This window comes from Lethenteron reissneri, chromosome 25 (genome assembly GCF_015708825.2).
Source record: "Lethenteron reissneri isolate LAM-NWPU_2019-01 chromosome 25, ASM1570882v1, whole genome shotgun sequence".
Classification (NCBI taxonomy): domain Eukaryota; kingdom Metazoa; phylum Chordata; class Hyperoartia; order Petromyzontiformes; family Petromyzontidae; genus Lethenteron; species Lethenteron reissneri.
The window spans coordinates 13,736,472-13,760,139 of NC_083803.1; the positions used below are offsets into that span (position 1 = coordinate 13,736,472).

Genomic DNA, 23,668 nt, shown 5'->3' on the forward strand with positions numbered 1-23,668 from the left:
TCACCAACGTTTGTCCAGTTTCTCCCTCAATCCAATAATCAAATACAGCCATGGCCATCTGTGTCAACAACAACAACAACAACTCTTTGATCAAAATAACAAAAATACACCCACCTCTCTCTCGCTGCCCTCATCCCCCACCCCACACATCCGGCCGGCACCCCCCCCCCCACCCCACCGGATCTCTCTCCAAGGCTGCCCCCCATTTCCATGAGGCTCATCCCAGGCATAAAATATTTAAAAAAATACTCTTAACTTGACTGAGAAAATATTATATCCTCCCCATCCTTCCATTCTCGGTCATTAAATTCTAAACATTTCTACTGGGACTGCAGACTGAGCTGTTGAATTAAACTCACAATATGTCGATGACGCAGGGGATTGTGAAGGGCAGGACGATATTGTTAAGTGTAAATATGGCATTGTGAAGTAAAGAGATCGCATACAAGGTTTGTTCATGTCAAAGCATTGTTTTTTTGCAGTTATGGATCACATTCAGCATCATTAGGCGATTTGCCCGAGTTGAATTGGTGTGTTTGCTCAGGTGACAACTTTATTTAGCTGTCAGGTGGAGGAGGGTAGACAACACACATTGCCATTGCACTTGCGCGACCTGACCCAAAACCCAATTACAATTATAACATTGGTCTCAAAACCTGAGAGTAAAATAACTTATTTCACCTACAAAATTCCTTGATGGCACATATATGTGTGTGTATAAGTATGTGGAGAGTGGTGGCGTAGCGGTGAGTGTGCTGCATTACGAAACCGGCGACCTGAGTCTGATTCCCGCTCATGGCCAACACCAGTGACAATTATTTAAACCAGTTCTGGGCCTATCAGAGGTCAACTCGGCCTAAAACAAGTACCTGGTGCAATGTGTAAACATTGCCACTAGGGAGACAAAGGTGCCTGGGGTGGTGTTGATCGTGTGTATCAGCAGGATTGGATCCTAACTGGTCAGCTCCTTACATGGACAGGGATTGCGCCGTGCAGTCTTGACATTGTGGCAGAATCTACTTGCCCTGCCCCTATTTTAAAATAGTGGGGCACAATAGGAATGGACCACTCTTTTAATGATTTCTTCGTGTAGCAATGGAGTAAAGCGTGGTTTTGTGGAGGTCCTTATGCGCTGTGCAGTACATCATCAATGCACGTGTGTACACCAGCATGCGATACTGAGTCGGGCCTGTAGGTGGCTGGCAGGGCTATTGAGTCACCTGACATGTACACCAGTCACGTGGTTAATGGCGACTCGGTTGAGGATTGCTGTGTGTGACGCACATGCTGGTGCATTTTATAGGCAAAGGACCCAAATGTTGTTTTTTATAGTTATAGAAATGTTCCAGTCCTTAAGCTTGGCTTTGAATTGGTAGTTTGTGATATATTCAATTGGAGGGGGTTTATCACTGTACACGGTAAAATATTACGTACTGTAGTTAATACTGCTAATTCTCTAACCCTAATAGTGTTTATTCTATAACCATGCCCATGCACCCCGAGTATGGCTACTTGCAGTGCTATTAAGAATATAACACATGTACAGTAGTAAGTTGTATAATGGTGACAAGTACAGTTAATATACAATATACATACAGGACATAATGGATGTAAGATATTAAGTAGATGGTATAGATAGACATACAGCTTAGGATTAAAGTAATATTCGAATAGTGAAGTGTAAAGGTTATGATTAAAGACAAAGATGGTTTATGAATAGTGTAATTGGGTTTAAAGGAAACTTATTGAGTAACCTGACCCGTACACCGGTCACGTGGTTAATGGTGACTCGGTTGAGAACTGCTGTTTGCAGCTCTCACAAATGTGTTTGTCCTCGATTTGGAGCACCCGCCCACGTCCTTCATTTCGAGTGTGCAACAATAGTTTGGCATTTGCAAAATATATCAATTGCAATATTTTGGCTTTGTGGAAAGTTTGTGCCAGTGGAAATATCCATAAAACCGAATATTATCTTCATGAACTTAGTCGTGGTATATTAATGTAGCACTAATGATGGCAATGAGTGTCCCACACAGCTCTGTATAGAGATGCATATCATAATCCTGTGTTATGGTTACTTATATCACCTCTTCTGCTGTTGTAAGTGGGTTGATGCCGGATGAATACTGATTCTTATTTCTCTGTCAGTTGGTACAGCTACTATCAATGGGCAATCTACGATGGCGACTCCACGTTTGCACCTATTCTCAGCCAAGGATACAGTTTCTTCTACTGGGGGTGTGCACAATTTTCTGTAAAATCAACGGGGAACAGTGTCTTAATCCGCTACTATGGGGAAGGATTCACAGCTACCTACACAGCAGTCGGTATGTACATTGTACGATGATGTTAATATGCTCGAATGGAGGCCTAAGTGGATGAGAATGTATGTTATATGTATGTTGAACCTGTTTTGTACTGTACGCAGCCAACGGAGATGATAATCGGAGGTGCGAGAATGGATGTCTGTGAGAGTGAGGAAGTGTGGAGACGTCCCTGCCCTTCCTCGTGATCCCCTTGGTTTGATGCCTTGTCTTGATGGATAATGCCAGTCGTGATTGGTATCAATATCTGATATGGGCACCAATTCAGTCAGTTCAGGCTTATAGTGTGAAAATCGTCACCAGGGAGACATAGGCGTGGTGCTGGTGACACAATCAGTAGCACGGGTGCTCACCACGGGTAAAACGCGTGCAACTATTGTGAGGAAATTCAGTTTATTGTAAACAGCAGCTCCCACTGTTGCTGTGGCTCGATTGGCTCGATGTCCCTTTTGGAACTCAAAACATTGTGGGCTTGAAACTTGTCTGGGGAAACATTTTTAAAACGTTTCGACGTTAAATATATTTAATCAGTTATGTTATATATTTTGTATTGTCAGTTGATGGAAAAGCATTTTAGGAAATTCAAAATTAAGCGGTGCGGTTTTTAAGTGTCTTTTAAAAAAGTCGGTGTGGATTGAACGCCGCTGCTGTGATCACGCAAGTGGGATGATCGTGGCCGCAAACCAGTCGGCGGAGGCTGCCATGAAGAGACGACGCCCGGCAGTGACTCACGGTCCCACTTCTTGGTGTAGAGAGGAGGTTGTGAGTCGTGCTGCGGAGAGTTCTATCATGAGCTGTGGTAATCTTGTCATGAATTGTTTACGTATTTACCCATTTGTCTCCAATAGCTGCGGATCAGTCGTTTGACTGTGATTTCAATGGAGGCTTCTGTGGCTGGGGATCCTGGTCTGAAGATGTCTTTCACTGGGACATAGTGGACAGTCGGTTCTATCCATCATATGGTAATGCTTCATAATGAACATATGTTCACAGCTAACACTGCAACATTGTTTTAATACACAGCTATTCGAAGCATTGTTTCTCCTATTTTGTGTAGTTACAGCGAACGTGTAATTTTGCAGATGGCATTACCCTCATGTACTTTCCAACTGATCTGCTACACCTGTCATCAATGAATTCAGGACGTTAAATGTATATTGTGGCATTATTTGCAAGAGTAAGCCATTGTGAGTCATTGAAATGTTTTACTTAAAATCACGCAATTGGGATTATGCTTAGCAATTATCGCTCCCTACTGTGAAAACTTGACAGGAACCTCCTGCTTAAAAGAGTCACGATACAAGCACAGAAATAATACATCAACACAATTATTGAGGTACTTGTGTTTTTTTGTAACAATAATTTCCATGGAAATGGTCCTGGTGAATGCATAGCCTGTACTATTCAATAAATAATTTGCAAAGGGCAATGAATGAAACATTCTTTCTCAACATAATACATTACTAACCTTTATTTTCATGCATATTTTTAACATCCCATATTTTTTTCTGAATTGGGGAGTTCAGCTTTAGGCGTAGCAGTAATCTGATCGCAGTGACATCTGTAACCATTAGATAAGGATTCGCTATAAAACAATGTATATGATAAGAGACGAGTGGCTCGCACGTTCATCTATTGCTTAAATCTCCATCTGTGTGACAATTCTTATAAGCACACTTATTATTTGTACAACACACACACACACCTTTTCATGGATTGCCTGTTCAGTCGCAGTCTCAATTGTGTCTGTGCGCAGATGGGAGTTCCTTCACTGGAGTACGCATAAGATCTCAACCCAGGAACGGCGCGCAATTGAAAAGCCATCTGCTGAGCCCCGTCTTGCAGCCTTTCAATGGAACTCGCTGCCTTCGCTTTAAATTTGGACCTTACAACAGTGCCAGTCTCACGCTCCGCGATGCATCGGGCCGCGGGGGCATGGTGGGGGACGGGAATCTTCCCCTGCTGTGGAGGCCCAGTCTGTTAAACATAGCGGACGTGGGCGGTGACCAGCAGCAGTGGTCGCAGGCGTTCGTGAACATCTCCGCGGACGTCACTCAGGTGCCCTTGTTTGAATTTTGTCTCAGTGACCTCCTGGCAGGGAGCATACCGCACTTCACGTGACGGCCTCAAAGTGCACCTATCCTTTGCACAGACGCTGTGGTGATGTCACCGCGATTTCATGGCGTTTGAAGGCTGCTGCTGTTGTCTTTGAAGCTTGCCAGATTAGCAAGATTTTTAATTCCATCAAAATATAATCAATGTTAATTGATATATCTTATTGTCAACGTTTAATCCATGATTGCAAAGTGTGCTTTTATACTGGAATAAAGTTTTATATGCAAATTCTGCTTATTGATGAAAACATTTGTCTTCACGTCAAAATATTGTCATCATGGGACATTTGTATGGACTCAGTTGATGCGATTGTAATTATGACCACGTATGAACACGGGTTGAAGTACACAGCCTATAGTTTAGTAACTAATACATATAGACTAGAGTATGGGAAAATGCAGTCTTGACCAGTCTAAAACAGTGGTTTTCAGCCTCATTGTTATGGCGGCCCCCCAAATCAAGACGACTCGTCCCCCCAAATCAAGACGACTCGTCCCCCCAAATCAAGACGACTCGTCCCCCTCCCCAGCCGCTGCATCCACTCCCCCTTGGTTACCAAGGCCACAAGACACGGATCACGTGTCCGTGCCTTTAATCAACACGGTGTTAGTAAGGCATTCGTTGTACTTTCTCCATTTTTCAATCATCGCTCTTCACTTATGTTGGCTGTGTCCAGGAATCGAACTTGAATATTTGGGTTGATAGTGCAGTGCGCAAATAACTGCACCCAGCATTTTTGTTGCATGTTGTTGTTTTGCGGATTGTTTGTAATAACTGCAGGGCGCTTGTTCATTGCACCTTCTGCATGCAGGTGCTGTTTGAGACAACCAGTAGTGTAATCGAGACTCTGGCTGCGATCGACAACGTGGAGTTGAATCCAGAAGCCTGCCCGAGTGACGGTAATACAAATCATCTGCATTGATTCAACATGATATTTCATCTTCAGGTGTGACTGTGTGACCTCATCACCAAATGTTGCTTAACTGCCCCCTCACCACCCAGTCTCTGTAGACCACTTTAGCAAACAACGGATTAACGGTTGGAGTTTAATGAGTGGCGACGATCATGATGTTAATATTGCGTTTGGCAATATGTTCACGAGCCAATACGCCAATGTCGAGGTCTGCTAGCCACGAGAGGGCTTGAGGAGAGAGGGTTTGTGTATTTTTTGCTGCTATTCCTCCACTGAAGGAGCACAGACTACGGTGGTTTACTATATTGTCCATAGTTTTGGTTGCATGGCCACAATCGCACTGTGGCTGGTATTTAATGACCCATTTATGAATGAGATGTGCACATCAGCCTGTTGATGTTCCGATGCAGTCGATGGTTAAAGCAGTGCCTTTGAGGAATGCCGAAGCCAAGAACTGCGATGTTTGGGTCTCAAATGAGGAATTTGTTCTGCACGCCCACGTTGTTTCAACTCTCTGGCATTCTTCTCGGCGAGATTCTGGGCCAGAAATAAATTGTAGAGCGTAGTTAAGGCGATGTGAATGAGGCTACATCAGGGATCTGCATCGTGAGGTCCACTGCTATTTATAATAGGTCTTTACACGTAAACAATTGAGGGGAGGGTGTCATATTTATAGTTGCCGAGCACAGGCCAAAGTTCCGAATACGTCTAGCGTCCAGCAACAAACTGCACTGTCACAGACGTACCGTAATAGGCGTGAACACGTTTAATTTAGCAAGGTTTTAAGAGCTTAGGATAATTGATGACGATCGATCAGATGGAATTCCAAATTGGAGCAGTGCGAGGGAAGAAATAGAAGTGAAGTAACCTGAAGTGTGGTGAGTGAGTGGGTGAGTGGGTTGGTGAATGAGAGTTGTTGGGACCTAGAGTGTTGTTGTAAAACACGGTATGGATGATATTAAACTGTCATTCTGGTGAGACCTCAACATGCGTGGAGGAATCAAGGATAGAAGTTCATGAGAACGGTGACCATTATAGTGGTTGTAATATAGTGACAGGTAAGTGACAGAATGACGTTGAGACGGCGTAGTAGCGACAGAAGAGTGATGAGGATGCGACTGACCATAGGAATTCGTAAGCTCTGGATTAGTGCTTACTGATTATATTGAATTCTATCAGAGCACCATGTATCCTTTGGCTGGCCCTTGTACGTATGATGATGATAAACCTCATTATCATCGTCATGAGGATGATTGGCTTTGTTTCATGTCACTATAAGCGGCGAGTGAAGCCTAGCACTTGAGCTAGTGCTGGATGCATGATTCCTCATGCTCTGTTCTCCCGTCTCCACATCAGATGTGTGTTACGAGGCGGTCAATGCTGACGATGGTGTCATCGTGGCCAATCCTTCTGATGGCAATGTGACCTCATCGTGCATCTGGGAAATAACGGTCTCCACGGGAAAAATCATTCAGCTTCAACTGAACCTAAATCTGTAAGTGAACGGTGCCATAGAGAAGGGGTCACTTGGTCAGGAGCCTCTTTCTCTGGAGGGACTCATCATGTACATTTCATAAACCTGAGGCAGAACTTATAGATGCTTTCTTTAAGTGCTATATCCAAGTGTCTCTCTCAGATGTGTTTACATTCACCGTCAGAAAACTTGTCAAATTCTGGGTTCAAGCACTGAGTTGTCAGCAAACAGCTGCCCCCTTCTCTCTGGCTTCCTCTCTCATCACATCCAACCCTGTTTTCCATAGCACGACATAATCATGAGCGTCATTGAGTACATAATCTGTCCCTTCACATAAACACATTTAAAGCAGTATTCACACAATCAGCCACACAGCCACCTGATGAGATGCTGAATGTTGAAACCCGTGCAGCGTTTGTTTGTCTTAAACCAATGTTGCTGAAGTTATGCACTCCCAGAAGGTTGTATGTGTAAAAAAAAGGGGTTCTATTTGTGAAAGAGGCATATCGTCCGGTTTTTTTTCGTCTGTTATAAATAGCAGTGGACTTCATGTTTGCGGATCCCTGCTGTAGCTTCATTGACATCAACCCTAACGAGTTGCTCTGATTTCTCCAGTCCTCCCTCCCTCCACAGACCCCAATAATAGAAGTCTTTGGGTTAGATTGCTTTCTCCACATTCTAAAAGAATTGTGACACAAATGGCTGGACACAGCCAGTTCAGAAATCTTAGCAAATCTGCTACTCTACTGTAAATTCCCCCCCGCCCCCTTGAGCGTGACATGGGACTGCCACTGCTATTAAACTTGTGCTTTGACTCTCAGATATATGACTTTCTTTGGCCCATGCAGCTCTTGATAACCCATGATTAAAACACACTCGTTGTGACGATATTATTTTTACCATGACGTATTTGTTATTCATGTGCTTGTGAGACTGTGCATGTTCTGCCATCATGAATCATGTTTTACAACAGCCATTTCCTGTTACACATGAATACATATATTGAATGCAATTAAATTAAGATTTTAAGTTGTATAATTAATTGTGACTTTCTTAACCATTGTTAGTGCTGATCATTTACATTTTTAGCCATCCTTTAATAAGGAATTTATAGCTATGCCTCTACATATGTGTAATAAAAAGACTCAGACACTTCTTTCTGTCTCCGTGTCCTTTATTTGGGGTTCGCGTTCTCCTTCCCACACGGCACTCCTCCTGAGACTCTCTCCCTGGCAGCCCCACATCTGCCTTCGCTCCCGTAGCCTTCCACGCTCCTGCAGCTCCGCTGCAGGCTCTTGGTGCAGCCCTCTGGCTGCTCCCCCAGCAGCTCCATCGCTGCTCCCTGTTCCTCCGTGCGTGGCGATCTCGCCACCTCCCAATGTCAGCCCTTCGTGGCCTCTATGGCTATCTCGCCATTTCCTACCTCAGCCCTTCGTGGCCTCTGTGGCTATCTCGCCACTTCCTACCTCAGCCCTTCGTGGCCTCTGTGGCTATCTCGCCATCTCCAACCTCAATCCTCCACTCTCTCTTCCACCCCGCTGGCTGGCGCCGTCATGAGCCCCTCAGCCACCAGGCTGAGGCACGGCGACCACCCAACGTGTTCACCACCCTTCACTCCCCCGACTGACCCTGATAGCTTCCTGTCTCCCCGCTATAACTTCTCCCCCACGTCACCCTGACTCCTCCCTCTCGGATCGTCATATCCGCCCCGCCCATTTACGCCCGCATTACACTACCCTCCCCCGTAGAGAAAATCCCAGCCGTCCTCGGCTGAAACAGAACAAAATAATGCGGGCGAAGGCATCACAATCAGGAGTCCCCCAGACACAACGGAGATTATAAGAACAACAACACAAACAACGAAAGGGGAGGTATCAGGAACTGGAACAGAACACCGGCCTGTCCTCCGCGCAACATCAACAAGAATAAGAATGGCACAATGAACAAAAACGGCAACTGACACGCAAGAACGGCCAACGCGCACAACCCAGAAATGTGATGTTTTAGTGCGTGTCCATGTTGCAGTTCCATCCGCTCGGCTCAAGTCCAACGTCAAGAGCAAGTGGTAGAGCAGAATGACGAACGGCGCTCAATTGCTCCTTCAAGTCCTCATCCAGCTAGCACACCAGGTACCACCCAGTGCGACGGGAGCTGAAGAATCTGTGACGAGAAGGAGAATCCAATCCCCTGAGGCACAGCACAACAACGCACATCCGCATGTCGTACACGACAGCCACCCGGCCTCAGGGTAGTGGAGATGATGTAAATCCAGCCCGCTTAAAAAAAACTCCCCATAAATACCCAAAATAACGCAATGGATGCCCCAGTATTTACATTTTAACAACAATATTATTTACACGTGACAACAACAACAACAACATTTCCTGCTCTTACCCACCAGCAGTCCTCCCTTGAGGACCAGCACAGACATCGCACGTACACAGCATGTACCCACGGTCACTCTCAGCAACCTAACAAAACACCTAATCGCACACCCTCGCGTGGAGAGAGCCACGCTCCCCAGCGGTAACGTTTAACTCGCCCTAACCCCCACCGTGGTCGTCAACCCACAGCAACATCCACTGACCATACTCTCAGCTAGTGCAATTTCGGGGATGAGCAGCAACTCGGCCATGCTCCTCCCTTACTATCCCATCAGAGATGGACACACACCAGCCTCGTATAGTCCGATGCTTTATAGCCCAGGGAAGGTTCATCCCCCGGCAATGCCAGACCCCATGTACTCCCCCCACGGGGCAGTGTTCTCTTATAGAGACAATAACACCCTAACCCAGATCCCGTGAGCCCCCGGCACACCAGGTTCAGTCTGCCACCGCACAACTGAACCATGACTCCCCGAGCCATATGAGCACATGGCCCATTAGTTTAAGACATACCACGGAGGTTTCGCCTCCGGGCTGTCAGGTCAGCCATCAGCCATAGGCCGATGTGACCACAACTCGTGCATCACCCAATCAACAATGGCAGGCATAACAGATGGAATATTTGCCCCACCGCGGTTTTTCCCGCGCGCTCAAAATGGCGTCCCCCTTCGCCCAGCGCGTTCGCGCAATATCTCGCGCGCACTCAAAATGGCGGCCCTTTCCGCAAAGCGCATCGTCGCCATACCCCGCGTGCGCGCAAAATGGCGGCCCAACGTGCGAACACGTGGCCAGTTTTCTCCATTCGTGCACCCCAGCTTCCCTTAGCTGGGGGTCACAAGACGCATCCCCCGTCACGTTATAACAACCCCACCAACGATAGACGCACAGCCCCAGCTTGCTGCGCACAGCTGTCATATCGTGGAATTTTTAACCAATATTTTACCAACCACATTGGTTACACAACCCAACTCGCCAAGCAACTCGTGGTTGCATGCGATCAACCGAATACGCGACGCCACTTGGCGCCAATTTACGGTCCCATTAGCATTAACCTTTGAGACACCCACAACGGCGTCATCACGCACCCTCAAAGCGCGCTCTCTCTCTCAAAAAGCGCAATTACCCATAATATACACGAAATCTCGTGTGCACAACACCCATACAACCAATTTTTTAGGTCCCCCTCTATAATATACACGCAATCTCGTGTGCACAACACCAATACAACCGAATTTTAGGGTCCCCCTCTATAATATACACGCAATCTCGTGTGCACAACAACCATACAACCAATTATTTGGGTCCCCCTCGAATTTGTTACCAATTTCCAACAGATACGCACAATATAATAACAATCCCAATTCCAATAATCAACCACTGCATCGCACCCCATAACCATACAGAACAATATAACAGCACATACAATCAGCATATCGCGATCACACGCGTACATTTAAGCACAATAGCAAGCAGATCTGCAGGCAACCAACACACCATTAATCCTGTCGTAACTTTGCAGCAACAACACAATTATTCTCTCTCTTGCAACAATCGCATCGCACACAGCACCTCGCAGCACAATACACCAAAAAAATATATATATTTTTTTCCAATTAAGCCCATCACACAAGGTAACCCACAAATAATACAGCGCAAGATACCCGACGCTCCCAAGTTAATAATTAACTTCACCATCAAGATAACAACTCCACGCAGCAGCGCACACACACAATTTGACACTCAGCAAATACAGCAGACTCTCCGTCCATTCTCAACACACGCACACACTTTAATTAACACCAAGCAACAAGCAGATAGCGCATTAATCGTTATTACACACACATACACACAATCCGAACCGCGCTCCGCACAATCGAGTCATGAGAGAAAACCAAAATCGCCCCCCGGCCCTCGAAAGATGAGTGAGGTGTGTGTGTTAAGGCCGGGTGCGTATCGTTATGACTCGCCCGGGGCTGCAGCAAGAAGAGGACGGCAGGGTGGCAACTTGAGACGCCTCGCAGAACTCGTTCGGCGACTTGACGGCTCCGTTGTCACGCACCCGCCCCAGCAGCTGCAGCATCGGCGTCTTCTCCTCGCAGCACCCCCCGAAAAACAGCAGCTCACAGCAGGCTGCTCACCCCGCGGCACCTCCAGATGGCAGCGCAAGGCTGCCTCTCCGCCGCGATGTTGAAGATGGCGGCGTCCTCCCGCCGCGGTGAAGACAAGATGGCGGCTTCCCGCCGTTTCTCCCCTGCCACGCCCAAGATGGCGTCTTCGTGTCACGTGGCAATGGCGCTGGCAGCGCAGGAAAGGCAGAGGCCTGCGGATCACCACCGGGCCTCCCCGACGTCGTCCTCGGCGTGGTGAACTCGCACAGTCGCGCCAGCACGATTTTCAAGGTCCCCATCTGCATCACCATCTGTCTCCATCGTAAGTTGGCGTCCTCCGGCACAGACAGATCCACCGACGCGGCGACACCTTGCTCACCCGGACCCGTACTCGTTCCAGAACGGATCTCCTCTTCCATCGCAGGCAGCTCCACCGTCTGAGGAAGGTCGTCGTCGTCGGATGATGTAGCAGGATATTCTTTTTCTTTTTTCTTCTTTCTCTCAGTTGTTTTGAGATGCCGTTTCACTTCTGACTCCAGTGTAATAAAAAGACTCAGACACTTCTTTCTGTCTCCGTGTCCTTTATTTGGGGTTCGCGTTCTCCTTCCCACACGGCACTCCTCCTGAGACTCTCTCCCTGGCAGCCCCACATCTGCCTTCGCTCCCGTAGCCTTCCACGCTCCTGCAGCTCCGCTGCAGGCTCTTGGTGCAGCCCTCTGGCTGCTCCCCCAGCAGCTCCATCGCTGCTCCCTGTTCCTCCGTGCGTGGCGATCTCGCCACCTCCCAATGTCAGCCCTTCGTGGCCTCTATGGCTATCTCGCCATTTCCTACCTCAGCCCTTCGTGGCCTCTGTGGCTATCTCGCCACTTCCTACCTCAGCCCTTCGTGGCCTCTGTGGCTATCTCGCCATCTCCAACCTCAATCCTCCACTCTCTCTTCCACCCCGCTGGCTGGCGCCGTCATGAGCCCCTCAGCCACCAGGCTGAGGCACGGCGACCACCCAACGTGTTCACCACCCTTCACTCCCCCGACTGACCCTGATAGCTTCCTGTCTCCCTGCTATAACTTCTCCCCCACGTCACCCTGACTCCTCCCTCTCGGATCGTCATATCCGCCCCGCCCATTTACGCCCGCATTACATATGTACAAAAACTAGTCATGTGCATCTTCAGCACACCATCCTCACAATGATCTGCCTCTCTCTGTCTCATTGTTTGTATCTATCTCTATCTCTGTGTTTGGATTTATGTATTTCTGTGGCCGCTGTGCTTGTCATTGTCTGTGCCTCTGTCTGTGCATTTGCAAATCTCAGTGTCTTTCTGTGTTTGTAATTGTCCGTGTCTCTGTTTGTGTGTCTGTCTGCCACTGCAATTCTCTGTGTCTCGGTGTTGGTCTCTAGGTCTCATATTTGCCTCATCTACACAGAGCTCCATGAAGCATTGGGTCTTTTTCAACGGTTTTACTTAACTTGACACCTATGTTTGTCGTGGTCAAATCTTGTAACCAAAATTTAGTCGACTTCCTGTTGTCCAATGAATTCCAAATGTTGCACACGTACTCATTTCCGGTGACAATGCATGCCTGTATCAAAATCGGCATCAATTAATCAAGTAATTGACTCTTTTTAAGAAATTAACATCTTGTATGGACAGCTTATTAATAAAATATTAATTTGGGTAGGTCAAAAACGCCGCGGTCCCTAAACTCTGGAATCGCCTCACCCAAGAAGCAGGCGCCACGTGTCTCTTGTCATCAAGATGTCGTCCACTTCCCGTTGTTCAATCGAGTTATTTATTCTTTAGTGTACTTTAAAATGAAACCGTTGTTTTAAAAACTTTTTTAAAGGAGTTTACTTTGTATATAGACCTGGATGTAAACACTCAATACACATCAGTTTGCTTAAATATGTGTTCCTGCATAATTAAAAGTGGCTCCATATTACAGTAACTAATAATGATTAGCCAATAAAAACACTGCTGAATGTCTTGCTCGTTATTATACGGACTGTGCTGTCGTACATTAATTGATGTTTTTCTTTCAGGATCTATAACTCGTACTGTGCATCTATTAACAACGTTAAAAATGGGTCGTTGAGCCAAATTAATCCGTCCTATTATAACTCAAATCCATATCAATATTACTCTTCGGAAAATCAGCTCATCGTCAGATTTAACAAAGGGTGCTCAAATCATTCAAGTTATATTATTGGGAACTTCACTGCTATAAACCCAAGTAAGTACTTGAGTGTCAGATGTTTGTGAATACAGTATATTCAAATATTTCATCGGCAAAAAAAATCAGCATGCATTGGTATGTCAAGATGGCATCTCCATGCTGCACACAAAGGGTTTCCGCCTGTCTGGTTTGACTCCTACAATCCGGGGAATTTACATATGTGCTCGGGTAGCAGGAATTTATTTTGTACTAAAATCTAATACTGGTGTAGTGCATTCAACTGAGTCGCAGACGTAGCCTTGGAGGCAACACATTTATTTAACTCCAACACACGGGGTAACTTCCCCTTCACAGAATAACAACCTATGGTGGTGACCACCAGGCTAACTACACTAATTACAGTGTAACTGCTACTACGGACCGGGACCACAGCTCGGGTCCAGGTCCACGTGTTTGAGACTCGTTGAACGTAGAACGTAGACGAAGGTTTCTTCCAGGATGAACAACAACTACCCTGGTCCCTCTCGGGACCCGGCTCATATTCTCTGCGGCGTGGCTGGCTCCGCTCTTGGCCACGACCACCTGCCAGAATCCTCGGGAAGGATCTGGATCCCAACCACGTGACCCCCCCCCTAGCCCCCACTTGGGGCCCCTTTGTAGACTTAACTGGTCACGTGTCCTCTTGGGTCAACCAGAGTGCCATGGCCTTTAGTAACCTCATTCCTACGGCCGGCACTCCCCCACCTTGTCCTGTAGGGCTGGCACTGCACGCCAAGCGTGTTGCTATCTAGCGCGATCAATCAGCACTCACCGGGCCCCTCTAGGGCTGGTACTACACCCACACCACGTGGTGTCCGCGATGTCGCTACACCGCACGCCGTGCCTCTCTAGGGCCGGCACTGCACAGTGACATCCCGCGATGTCACCATATCGGTACTGTGAACTTTATGATAATTTATTGCATAGTGATTATAAACGTTGGCCGAAAAGGTGGCAACCCTATGCACAGCTCAAAAGAGTTGAGATTATGGTATTTCTTGAATTAGGTTATTTTGCCAATAGGCTGGTGCCAAATTGTCCCCACAGTGCAGGGATGAGGCTGCTCAACATTAAGCCCCTCCAGCGCTAATGACAACAGTAGGCATTGGGTGGGCATATGAGTGGTGTTCAGAGGACATTGGGCGCAACAAACTTGACATGGAGCTGGTTTAATTGTCAATTTATAATTGCAATCTGGTGGAAATTGCAATAATAGGGCATCACCAGACGAGAGTGCGGTCTAGTGATGAAACCAGGACGGATTTCTCAGTCAACCTAGGTCTATGAAAACTATGCAGAATGTATGGACTAAAGTTCAACAAAATACCACCTCATCTTGGTACAAATCAATTCGTCACCCTGAACACAGATGCCAGTTCATAGACTGTCCAAAAAGGTTACACCAGACCAGTTTTTTTTTTATGGGGAGCAGTAGCATTGATTGCCTGCACAAACGAAGCTACTGCATTAATCAAGTTCACCTATTCAGTCAAACCACCTGCATGTGTTGTCTGGAACTAGGGAAGTAAAGGTATAGCCACGAGCTGCCACCTAAATTTAAAATGAAAATCTTTTTTGAATGTCAAGCATGATAAATGTGCGTGTGCTCATGTGAATGCCACTGAATATGGAATATACATGGGATCGCACACCGATATACAACAACAGCCACTTTCTTGGTTCTTTCGGTAAAGTCACGTAGAAGGGAAATAATAAAATAAAACATAATAAAACAATTCTCACGACGTTTCGGCTACAACGCAAGCAGCCGTCCTCAGGTGAAAACCAGGTCTGTCGAGGCGACAGCGTCTGAATGAAACAGCACACGTGCTTGGAGCATATATATAAGCTGGGTTGGAAGTGGGGAAAAAGGGCGCCTTGACAAAAGAATATGCATATCAAGAGGAATTTAGCATATTTATGGGAAATGCAGGTATGTGATTAGTACTACTTATGCCCGTGCATTATTCAGGATTAGCAGCATCAAAGGGAGGGGATATGGGAAATGCAGGTATGTGATTAGTACTACTTATGCCCGTGCATTATGCAGGATTAGCAGCATCAAAGGGAAGGGATAGGGGTAGCATTAAGTAGTACTAATCACATACCTGCATTTCCCATAAATATGCATATTCTTTTGTCAAGGCGCCCTTTTTCCCCCCTTCCAACCCAGCTTATATATATGCTCCAAGCACGTGTGCTGTTTCATCCAGACGCTGTCGCCTCGACAGACCTGGTTTTCATCTGAGGACGGCTGCTTGCGTTGTAGCCGAAACGTCGTGAGAATAGTTTTATGTTTTATTTTTATTATTTTATTACTTCCCTTCTACGTGACTTTACCGAAAGAACCAAGAAGATGAATCCCAGCAGTCATGAAAGCTTTAAATCGAAATTTAACAGCCACTTTGCTCTTATTTTATTTTTGAGTTCTGTTTTATTTCACCTGCGTAGTGAAATATGGCAAAACAACCCCCATAACCGACAGCAGTGTAATGACATAGGGGCTGTAATGTTTTTATTTTATTTGTTATTTATTGGTGATATTTACAATCATGGAAATTTCACGTGTTTAATGTTGGAGGCCACATTTTTCATAGGACACCACTGATGTTTTTTCCCAGAAAGTGGTACTGATTTTATTGACCCCAGATGGATGATGGACGACTATACCACTACCAGGATGTGAACACGCAACTTTATGATTAAGTGCTATTCAAAGTGCCCTTCCTTGCAATTAACACAGCTTACATAAATATATGTGCGTAGCAACAATTCAATATCGTAGCCTTTGAACTTTGAAGACTTGTCTATATCCTGCCTAAAACATATTTCCTCCTAATTAGATGAGATATTTGGATGTGGAGGGATTTTGAACAACACCTATGGATGGATATCTTCCCCAAACTACCCAAATGACTACAGCTACAATCTGCATTGCGAGTGGAGATTCGAGGCACCAGATGACGCAGAAATTTACGTGACTTTCTACATAACTGAGTAAGTACTGGTGGATCATGGTTACATCATTCAAAGAAATTCAGGAGTGTGCAAAGCATGCATTGATATGCACGCAATGATATTTTTATTTCTTTAATCAAAATGTTTTCCTGGAAGAAAAAAAACCTGAGATGGAACGCTTTGTATGACAGAGGTAACTAGGATACACATTGCATCAGAATCAGTCAAAACTATTTTAATTTCTAAATTGTTGATTACTTCTGCCATATAAAACTTGGCCAAGATTAATTTGATCTCTAACAAAGTGTTTCTCGTGAGAATGCTCTGAAACGCGTGTGACATCATTCCAGTCAGACAGCTGTGGGATCCAAGTAGACTCAGACCACTAAGCAAATCATTAATCACGAGATAATTTTAGCCAATCACAGAACCAAGTCACCTCATCAATACCAACTAAATAATAATAATGAAGTCCTTTATAAACAGGTGAGAGTACATACTGGATCGATATACAAGTCTACATACACATTGAAAAATGCAACATTGCCCGATGGCAAATCGCCCGATGATGCTGGATGTAATTATCAGCGAAATGTATTCAAATTGTAATTGTTGTGGATTTACTCTCCCAACACACCGATGGGCTGAAGTAGTAACTAATTGGCACGTTTTGTTTATGTGACAAACATTACTGGCTGTGTCGGGTGGTGGAGGGTAACGACACATTTATACTTACGCGATCTAACCCAACAACCTTTATTGTGAATAATGTTGGTCGCAAAAGGCCGACGTGTTTAAATGGTTTCGGTGTTTGGGCTGTTTTTAAAGCAGCACTGTTTCTGGCTGTCCACATTCCAATATCATTTCAAGACATCTGTTTTAAGCACTTAGTGGCATTATTGTTGAAAGTCACTAATTACCTGTATATGATGATAACCCTATTTTACCCACAGCATTGAGGAATCCGATGGATGCACCGCAGACAGTCTCCAGATTTACAATGAAAGCACCACGGTGTCCGACAGGCTTTGCGGGACCTATGTATACAGGAGAGTCACATTGACTGCACCAGCGAGGATTGTGTTCACGTCTGACGGGCAAAACGAAGGTCGTGGGTTTGAAATGTACTACAGAGGTATGGTCCAAGTTCCTCTGCGTACAATCACGACCTAGTCGAATATGCATTGCTTTTCATGTGTGTGTGTGTTGTATGTATATGATGAGTGTAGGCAAACCGTCAGACCTGTAATTGTGGCCGTTTCATGAAGCATAACATGCTGACCTTGTTTTGAGTGTTGCTGCGATGATCACGAGGCTGGATTTTCAAATTGGCTTATGTAGATGAACAATCCAAACAGAGGTGGTTAGGTGGCTCAACTGATTCCACTGAAATCTTCTTCAAATCTGTGGTGAAACCAGATTCTCTAATGGAATGAATTGTTAAATGTATCGTGACTGCATAAAAGGATCACCATATGTTGTTGGAAGAAAGAGTCATACTTGAGTGATTCCCAATGTTTGCAAACATCACCTATTGGAGATGTTCCCTGAAATGGTGTGGTACCCTGCAATTACATTTCCCAGATGGAAGTTTCCATCTCTTGCGTCATGATGCCAAGAACATAGTGGCATTATAATTATGGATAAATGAAACATAAATTACAGCTAACCGCGGGACCGAGCAGGCATTACTGCAGAGACATGTGAAAGTGCAGCATAGGGTAGGAGGTTGATGTCCCCTTCCCATTATTCGTAAATGTGTATGTGTGCTGGCCTCAAACGGCCCTTGCATGCCATGCCGAGATCATGCAGACCAAATGGGGTAGAGTTGGGTGAAGTTTTGTCTCTGTGCATGTATGTCCACTTCTGAAACGTGTGTAATGTGCACCGTGCCGTGGTCCCAGAAACGTCGGTTCCATTCAGACATTGCACATCAGCGGCAGGTGGTATCTGAACCTATACATGAGTACTTGGTGCAGTGTGTAAATATTAGCATTTGGATGACACCATCTAAGAGAGACGGGGAGTGTAATTCTGTCGTGACCCATACACATTTCCTCTATTTTATGCAGCTGAGAGCCTATTGAGACGAACCGTCCCTTTGCATGGGAGACCTGTGTGACAATTCAATACTATGCAACATGTGAACAAATGGCAAATACATCTGATATTATAATAATATCAACCTTTTCCACAATGTTAAACACAAAACACATTCCTGCGGAGAGAGCTGGTAGGAACGTTCGGTTGCTCGGCGTAGTGTATTCCTCAAATATGGCCGAATGTGAGGGCGGGCACAAGCCGGCGTGAGTAGGTTAAACGTTGAGTTTTATAAGGGCACCACGGGGTGACCAGCCCCTCCCCACCCAGCCCCTCCCCACCCTCCCCTCCCCACCCAGCCCCTCCCCACCCTCCCCACCCAGCCCCTCCCCACCCTCCCCTCTCCACCCAGCCCCACCCCTCTCATTTTTGGATGCACGACGGACGGACACAATAATCCCCTGTGGGCTGGTGTAACAAGAAGGTTCCTACCAGTATAACAATACATTGACAATCATGCAGAATACATTCGGCAAAATACAACTGAATTTTCTGCAAGATATATTTTTTTCTTGATGGGTACTCCTAGGAAGTAATTCAATGGTATTCAAAGGAATTCAGTAGTTATCACTTTTAGGGAGTTCATTCACCTTACAGCAATCTGAGGAATTGAAAGTGATTGGTTTTTTAAATTCAGGAAAATTACACTGTGGCATTTTGGTCATCGTAATACAATACAACTGCAGACTATTTAGCACAATAATGAGGAAAGTGTAACCATTGAACAAGTATAACCCGTAAAAACAAAGTTTTTCACTATAAATCCTTTATATGCGTGGCGGCTAGAGTCCTCTCGTCCTCTGGCTTGAGATGGCTGCCACCTATGGGTCAGATGATTGCATTGCACCATTAAGCAATTGGTAATTAAATATAATATTTTTGTCCTAAAAAGTGTAAAATTTTGGAAAAAAAAATTCACAGACATTAATTGTCACGCACAACGAGTCTGTGTGGAAAATGTCAGCTCGATTGGATCACGGGAAGTGGGTTAAAAAACGACCGAAAGATTTGCACGGTCGTAAGCAAGCAAGCGAACTTAATATAAAGGATTTAAAAAGTAACAGTTTTTGACGGTTGTGGCGCATGAGGCAAAGATGACGCTACATGATGACACGTACCAGGACGTTGCTCGCATATAATATAATCAATGGGCCCAGGTAAGATGGGCTATGCCCATCTATGATATGATTTAAAAATGGTGCTCGTGCAGCTTATTGCAAATGGTAGAACTGACGAGCAGTGCCAGAGCTGATTGGCTAAATTGACGTTATTTCATCAATGGTAATGTTTTTTTTATATAAACTGCACAGACTTTCAAATTACACCTCATCGAAATTACTGAAATTATTCAAACATAAATTATCCACATAGTAATTCGTTAAAAAACAATTACAGTTCAGACAGTGATCCAGGTTTTATTTCTGGTCATGCATAGCACTAGTGAGCACCCGGCTAGGGAGTAGAATACACTGTTCTAGAATTAGTAGGTTTTCACTAACATTGCTTGTTTCATCAAAATCATTTCAGATACATGTGAGATTTGTGTGTGTGTGTATGTACATGTCACATGTGACATTGTGTAATATAAGCATGATTATGTGGACGTTCAGTGTATATGTATGATCATTAGATTCCTCCGGTCAAAATAAAGATTCTGATACGTACGTTGAAAGAAGCAAATAGCTTATCTCAACCATATATGGAACTAGATTCATAGTCTTATGTTTTGTTCTCTTCGTCATCAGTTTCCGTGCCATGTGGGGGGAACATGTCTGGGTGGCAAGGTTCAATTTCGACCCCGTATAATGGTGGTGTGTACAACCAGTACTGTGTCTGGACAATAGACACGCCACCCAACACCATCATCAAGCTTTCCTTCCAACAATTCAGGTAATAATTGTATAACATTCCTTGTAAATATTTTGTGTGTGTGTGTTTTTAAAGATTATTGCAAAGTTTTGCTTAAGATTTTAAGCTGTGGCGGGTGAATTAGGTAGCTTGAGTGCCCAGAGAAAACTCACATTATGGGATATAAACAAAGTTGTTATTGACTTTCGATTTAAAGCTTTCGTGACTGCAGGGATTCATCTTCTTGGTTCTTTCAGTAAAGTCACGTAGAAGGGAAATAATACAATAATTTATTATGTTTTATTTTTATTATAATAATATATTTTATTATGTTTTATTTTTATCATTTTTTAATTTCCCTTCTACGTGACTTTACCGAAAGAACCAAGAAGATGAATCCCTGCAGTCACGAAAGCTTTAAATCGAAATAAACAAAGTTGTTATTGACTTTCGATTTAAAGCTTTCATGACTGCAGGGATTCATCTTCTTGGTTCTTTCGGTAAAGTCACGTAGAAAGGAAATAATAAAATAATAAAAATAAAACATAATAAAATGATTCTCAGGACGTTTCGGCCACAACGCAAGCAGCCGTCCTCAGGTGAAGAACAGGTCTGTCGGAAAGACAGCGTCTTTATTTTATTATGTTTTATTTTTGTTATTTTATTATTTCCCTTCTACGTGACTTTACCGAAAGAACCACGAAGGTTGTTGTTATTGACTCTTCTTTCTTGTTGTTGTCTGCAGCATTCCATACGAGTACAAAATTGACATTTACGATGGAGCAACTCAGGAGGCTCCTTACCTTGGCCGATTCAGTGGAGACATTGTTCCACCTCCAATTCTGTCCACGGGGAATTCTCTCTACCTCTATTTTTACAGCCCGAGTAGCTACTACTATCCAACATTCAATATCTTCTATGAAGGTACGACTAAGGCAATACTTTTGCTGAACCTATTGAACTATGGTTAAATCGAGCGTGAAGTATAGGACCAAGAACCGATCCTTTTATATAGAAGAGCTCTGCAATGATTACATCAGGGATAATTTTCTCAGAAGCTGATACGACATAATCTACTTCAGTAGCTGTCTCTTTCGTGGGTTTCCCACAATATAAATGCTAGAAAGCAACACATACATGGTGCCTTGCCTGTTCTTCAGCTGTCTGGGAAAATGACAAGGATATATCTATATATCCTCAACAGACTATATCTTGTTTGGTTATATGGTTGTTGTTTCCGGAGAGTTTAAGCTCATGTTTGAGTGTATTTTGTGAGGACTCAAACGATTAGGAGAGTCTCGTTTAGTGAGAATGACCTTGGTCACCAAAATAAGCAATAGCATGAACAAAATACAACAATCATAGGAGTTTTTCTTAGGTTAGATCGCGTAAATATATAAATGTGTCGTTAAAACCCACCACCACCCGACAGCCAACTAGGAAGGTTTGTCACGTAAACAGAACGTGGCCAATTCGTCACTAGTACAGTACACCGGTGTGTTGGAGAGCCAAGCCACACCGGTGTGCTGTACTAGTGACGAATTGGCACGTTCTGGAATTCAATCGTGCAAACGATTGTTAAATGATTAGCATGTAGCAGGCCACTCTTTTAAGAATATGCTAAAGAAAAGTGTTTTGGTTTTGTCATCTTCCATGGCCATTTCATGCCACAATGTGAAGTTATGCTCTCTGTATGACACCTGCAAAGCCACATTGGGAGTTGGGGCAACATTTGTAACAACATTTTTAACTTATGTTAGAATCTTTTTTTAAAGTTAAAAGTCGGAGTGTGATTCTAATAACATGATGGTTGACTAAGCACATGCTCACTGTTTTCATATCACCCGCTGTGTGGATAAAACAGCGATGAAGATCGAAACGGTTGCCGTGCTGCAGTCTCCCGGGAGAATCTCGTCCGGTGGCGTGACCCCGTTCTACAACGACACCTTGTTCTTCGTGTGGGAAGTGAACGCCGGCCCAGGCCTCAACGTCAAACTCAATTTCTCATTGCTTAGGTGAGGCATACATTCTGTCTGAGACGCACATTTATGCGGGTGTTGACTTTCCTATCCCTTTCATCAACCAGCTCTGACCAGCATGGAGAAGTATGGCCAAACAGCCCCCATGACCAACGTGGTTAGGCCTTCGTCCAGGAGTTGATTGACAAAGGGCTGTACATTTGTGAATTTCAGCACTTGAGAAAAATGTGGCCAATAGTATAAGAAGGATTAACAGCATTGGGGATGTTGTCGTGTGGTGTAGCGGTTCGTGCCCTGTGCTACGAACTTGGCGACCCAGGTTCGAGTCCCGCTCACGGGCAGCACCAGTGACGATTATCTGGACCGGTCCTAGGCATCCCCTAGGTCGACTCAGCCTCAAATGAGTGCCTGGTGCGGTGTGTAAACATCGTCGCCGGGGAGACAAAGGCGGCCGGACGTGGTGTTGGCCACCTCGTGTGCTGTGCCGGCCTTCATAGGTGATCGCTAACAGCACTTGCCCCAACAGTCTGTTAAGGCTACACAGGGGATCTTTGTTTTTGTCTTTTTGTGTGTGTGTTTAGACTGGAGGACGACCCCCTGTGTCTCAATGAGAGCCTCACCGTCTATGACGGGTGGAGGTCTCCAAACACCAGCCTTGGCTCCTTCTGTGGGTCCAGGCTGCCCCCATCCGTGCGATCGACATCTTCTAGCCTCCAGCTGCTCCTCCGCCTCCGAAACAATCAGCCCTGTGCGTGGGAAGCCCAGCCAATGTTGTCATCTTCCAACTTCTTCTCTACCTCATGTATTTTCATCTCATCCAATTTCTCATTTTCCTCCACATCTCATCTCCACCTTTGTCTCACCTCTCCTTCCACATCGCTGCAAACCAACTCGTAGCCTTTTGACTTTGAGTCACGCATGCTGATATAGCACCACCTGGGTAAGCTAGTTTTCAAGTATGAAATAATACGCAGTCAATTAGTAGGCTACACCATGGAAGCGAATGCCTGTTGTACCACTTTCTAAGATAGAAATCGCATGCTGGTTCAGTTTGTCAATTTTTTTCGTGTAAATCCCAACCTTTTGTTTATAAAAAGTGTCTGTGCTTATTGAGACTGAGAATGTGAATGTAAAAAAAAATCATCTCACTTTACGTTCCTGCCCGCTGTCTGTATGTTAATGCTTTGCTGACTCTTTCTGTTCCCCCTCCTCCATGCGCACAGCCTCGGCTTCACTCGTTCCCTCTCCTCG

At 45.0% G+C, this 23,668-nt stretch overlaps 1 protein-coding gene across 1 annotated transcript in view; it reads left to right on the forward strand.

Annotated features, from left to right (window-relative positions):
* Positions 1–23,668, forward strand: part of LOC133347276 (cubilin-like) — a 37,228-nt gene that overhangs the window by 7,761 nt on the left and 5,799 nt on the right. The window contains exons 7-18 of the mRNA XM_061559407.1: positions 2,149–2,327; positions 3,173–3,286; positions 4,081–4,382; positions 5,251–5,338; positions 6,709–6,847; positions 13,360–13,550; positions 16,376–16,529; positions 17,444–17,625; positions 20,336–20,480; positions 21,184–21,362; positions 22,303–22,453; positions 22,999–23,165. Coding sequence (XP_061415391.1) covers positions 2,149–2,327; positions 3,173–3,286; positions 4,081–4,382; positions 5,251–5,338; positions 6,709–6,847; positions 13,360–13,550; positions 16,376–16,529; positions 17,444–17,625; positions 20,336–20,480; positions 21,184–21,362; positions 22,303–22,453; positions 22,999–23,165 — 1,991 coding nt within the window. The remainder of the gene's footprint in view (positions 1–2,148; positions 2,328–3,172; positions 3,287–4,080; positions 4,383–5,250; positions 5,339–6,708; positions 6,848–13,359; positions 13,551–16,375; positions 16,530–17,443; positions 17,626–20,335; positions 20,481–21,183; positions 21,363–22,302; positions 22,454–22,998; positions 23,166–23,668) is intronic.